General features: G+C 43.0%; 1 protein-coding gene across 1 annotated transcript in view; it reads left to right on the top strand.

The window, feature by feature from the left end:
- The window catches only part of LOC116393538 (unconventional myosin-VI-like), a gene marked incomplete at its 5' end in the record, with an annotated part of 40,876 nt that overhangs the window by 20,817 nt on the left and 16,205 nt on the right, over positions 1-3,854 (top strand). The window contains 2 exons of the mRNA XM_031865933.1: positions 1,686-1,776; positions 3,301-3,451. Of these exons, the coding sequence (XP_031721793.1) occupies positions 1,686-1,776; positions 3,301-3,451 (242 nt within the window). The remainder of the gene's footprint in view (positions 1-1,685; positions 1,777-3,300; positions 3,452-3,854) is intronic.

Raw genomic sequence — 3,854 nt, forward strand, 5'->3', positions numbered from 1 at the left:
TACACCAATCTTTGTCTTTTATTCTCTCCATATCTACACCAATCTTTCTCTTTTATTCTCTCCATATCTACACCAATCTTTCTCTTTTTTTCCTCACTCTATCTCTGCCTCTCACTCTCTTTATCGATCAAATCCAGAAACAGGATCGAGTGTTTCAAAGGATATCATCATATCCTATTAAAAATTAAGTAAATGCTTCTAATGTCACAGCAGCAGTTAGTAGATACTCATTAGGATTTTTAAAGTATTGCCATCCTGTGTTCATTAAAATGCAAAGTCATTAGTTTGGTTCCGTTATCGATGGCGTAGACGTTAATTATTCTGAGGCATTAACAAGATGAAATGAATTTGGCAGCATGGTAGCGATGTAATCGATCTCTGTCTCTATTTATCTTTCACCCTTCATCCCTCCAGATCTCCCTCTTCTTCTTTTTATCTCTATCATTTTATCACTTCAGTTCAGTTCTAACTTGCTTCATTGGCTCAACAGAAAAATAACACCCAAAAACATCCAACTAACGCTACCAGCTCTCCTCCTGTTGGTTTGAACACTGATTGGTTGTTTACATTGTAACATTATCAGAGATCAGAGACTAGAAACACATGTTCTACTGAGTCAGTAAAACTTTATTTATACTCTGATGGTTAACGATAAACTGCAGAATTAATCTGAGGTTTACATGCGGGCCAAACCCCGAGGGGGATCAGCACGGTCCGTTACACCTCTAGTCTCGTCCGTGTAACCATGAGTGGTCTAAAGGAGGCTCCAAACTCTTTTCTACTCCTCTGCATCAAACAGCAGCTCACAGTTCACAACTTTCTTGGAGTCACTGGGTTTAGTCCCAGAAAAACAAGGGAGGGACCTCCAAGTGGTCCTCTGGTATTGAACTTTCTGTCCATAATGAACAGCGTGTTCCTACTTAGTCAATACGTGAGTGGTGCCAGAACACCGCGGGCCAAAGATTGATTGATCAGTTGATCATCACTTGGCAGTGAGTGAGCAGAAACAGAGAATACCAGGAAACCCGAATACATCTGGAACTGACAGGCTCCTGTACAGAGGAACTTAAAGTCCCACCTCCAGATGAAAGTTCACAAAAATACCAGAGGTTAAGGGTGTAGAATCACAGCAGATCATGTTGTAAAAAGCTTCCGATACTGAAGCCAGGTGGAGGAATCACGGCATTAGGAGAATTGGGCTTGAGAAATAAACGACACCATCATGCGAAACACTCGTGAATACTGTACGTTTCAGGCTTTTATTCTGAAAGGTAAAGACGAGGATCTGCTCTGCTCTGTCTTCGTCAAGGTTGAAAGGACTAATAAAGTTTTCTGTCTTGGTTCAGACTACAAAGCCTCTGTTGTTTCATTAATGTAATGTTGACTCGTTCCGCACGACGTGATTGGTTGATGCCTTTATGATGCGGTGCGGAAAGCTCAGAAAAAAAATAGTAAGCAGCTTTTTCGCTGCTTAATATTTACGTTATGTGTAAAAAATACTTATTCATCAACAGTTACAAAAGTTGATTTACGTGCAAATTAATCGGCTGAAAAATGTCCCCCTCTGAATCTGGAGACACTTTTACATGAAGGTCTTCTAGGAGAGACGGTCTGAAGATATGCCTCCCCTCCTCTTTCAGAGGTTAAGTCTGCAGGAAGTTGACTTTCTTTCTTTCTTGTTGCAGTGAAGAACAAGATTGTGTATCGAACCAGCGCCTGTATCAAGATGCAGAAGACGGTTCGGATGTGGCTCTGCAGGAAGAAGCACAAACCTCGGTGAGTGAACATTCTTTATCCTTCTTCTTCATCTTCTTCTGATTCTTCTTCTTCTTCTACTTCCCCCCCCCCCACTAGGCCTTTCTCTATTTCTCCTCCCTTCCTCATGTTTACAGATTGTAAAGCCCTCTGAGGCCAATTTATGATTTTGGTCTGTACAAAATGAATTGAATTTTATTTCCTTCCTTCCTACATACCTGCTCTCCTCCCTCCCTCCGTGCTACCTCATCTTTTACTTTCCATCCTTTCCTCATCCTCCATATTTTTTCCGTCGTCCTCCCATCCCTCTTCCTCTCCTCCTTCCCTTTCTTGTCCTCTCCTGTCCTCCATATTTCCAGCCACTCCATCCTCTCTCTACCTCTCTCTATCTTCTACAAATCCTCTCTCTCCTTCTCTCCCTTCTTTCCTCCTGTCCATCCTCAGTCCTTCCCCCTTTTCGTACTAATCCTTCAACCTCTCATTTCCCTTCTGTCCCACCTTCCATCATTTCCCTTCCTCCTCACCTTCCTTCCCTTCCTCATTACATGCATCTCCTTCTTGCTCTCTCTCCCTGCCTCACTCCCTCATCCTCCTCTTATTCTTCATTATCTGCCACTTTCACAGCTCAGCAGTGTCTGCCTGGCACACACACACACACACACACCTGGTGACACATGCAGCTCTGCTTATTACCTCCGATATTTGGCGATAAACAGCAGAGACCCGGGGGGGGGGCAGGTGGGAGGAAAGATGAAGTATTCAGGTGAAGAAGTGATTTCTCTTCCTCCTCTGCAGGGGTTTTTAGTCTGATCTGGCAACCTGCAGGTTTCTGCTAACAGGATGTGTGATTGTGTGCGCTGCTGATTACAGGGGGGGGGGCTGTTAATGAGGGGGGCGGAGATTCAGATTTAGTCAAACAACGTGAAACTACACTCAGCTAGAGCAGATGTGAAGCAAAGTTATTGTTTTTGCAAATTAAATGTTTTTGCATGTGAAGTCCAAGTTCTGTGCCAGGTCCTGAACTTCCTGTTTTTATTCCTAAAATAATGTGTGTTCTTCTCCAGAACATAAATCTAAATATTGGATAAAACCAGGTTCAATATTCTTGTTTCATATCCCTTTGTTTCACTCCATCAGCAAATACTGTCAACAGACATTTCCTCCATGCTTTTAATAATAAAGGTATAAATGATGTGTGAACAAACCCCTCTGTGTTAACCTTCAGCACACAGAGAGGAATGAAAGAGTAAAGTTTGGTGTATATAAGAGCTGCTGAAGTGGAGATTTCTGGATCAGAGTCTGAGAGAAACAACAACTCATCTTCTTCTGTCAATCATTCTTCTGTGTTTTAAAGTAAAAAGCCCCAAATACCAACAAGTAATGATGCCTTCAGGTTCATGTTACTCTCACCTTAAAGGTCTCTGGAGATTCTCCCTGAAATCACACGCTTGTTTGGGGCACAGGATGGCAATAAGGATGTTGTTGTTACTAACTGTGTGTGTGTGTGTGTGTGTGTGTGTGTGTGTGTGTGTGTGTGTGTTTCAGGATCGACGGGTTGGTGAAGGTGCGTAACCTGAAGAAGAGGATGGGTCGCTTCAACGAGGTGGTGGCCGGGCTGAAGGAGGGCAAGCAGGAGATGAGCAAGCAGATCCAGGGTCTGGAGACCGCCATCGACTCCCTGATGGTCCAGATCAAGGTGGGGGAGACGGACGGTTTGACAGACGGCGGCCATTATTATTATTATTCATCTATGAATTTCTCCATAAAGCCTGAATTCCTCCTCGGCCTTTGTTGTGCTGCCTGCTGTGACGGACGCAGACATGTGAGGGGTTTTGTTTCCTCAAAAGAAAAATAGGATTTCAACCCGTTCTGACAAGAGTTCCGCCTCCTCTCGCTGAATGATGGGCAGCATGAAATTAAACTGCACGCCGGAGCAGTTTGACAGACAGCTGGTGCTGTGAGACGGAACGAGAACAGATTTGATCCCCAGGAATTTTATATATATATATATATATATATCTCTATCTCTATCTCTATCTATCTCTAGATATATATATATATCTCTATCTCTATCTCTATCTCTAGATATATATATATAT

Source organism: Anarrhichthys ocellatus, unplaced genomic scaffold, assembly GCF_004355925.1.
Source record: "Anarrhichthys ocellatus isolate YVR2014 unplaced genomic scaffold, GSC_Weel_1.0 scaffold34, whole genome shotgun sequence".
NCBI lineage: Eukaryota > Metazoa > Chordata > Actinopteri > Perciformes > Anarhichadidae > Anarrhichthys > Anarrhichthys ocellatus.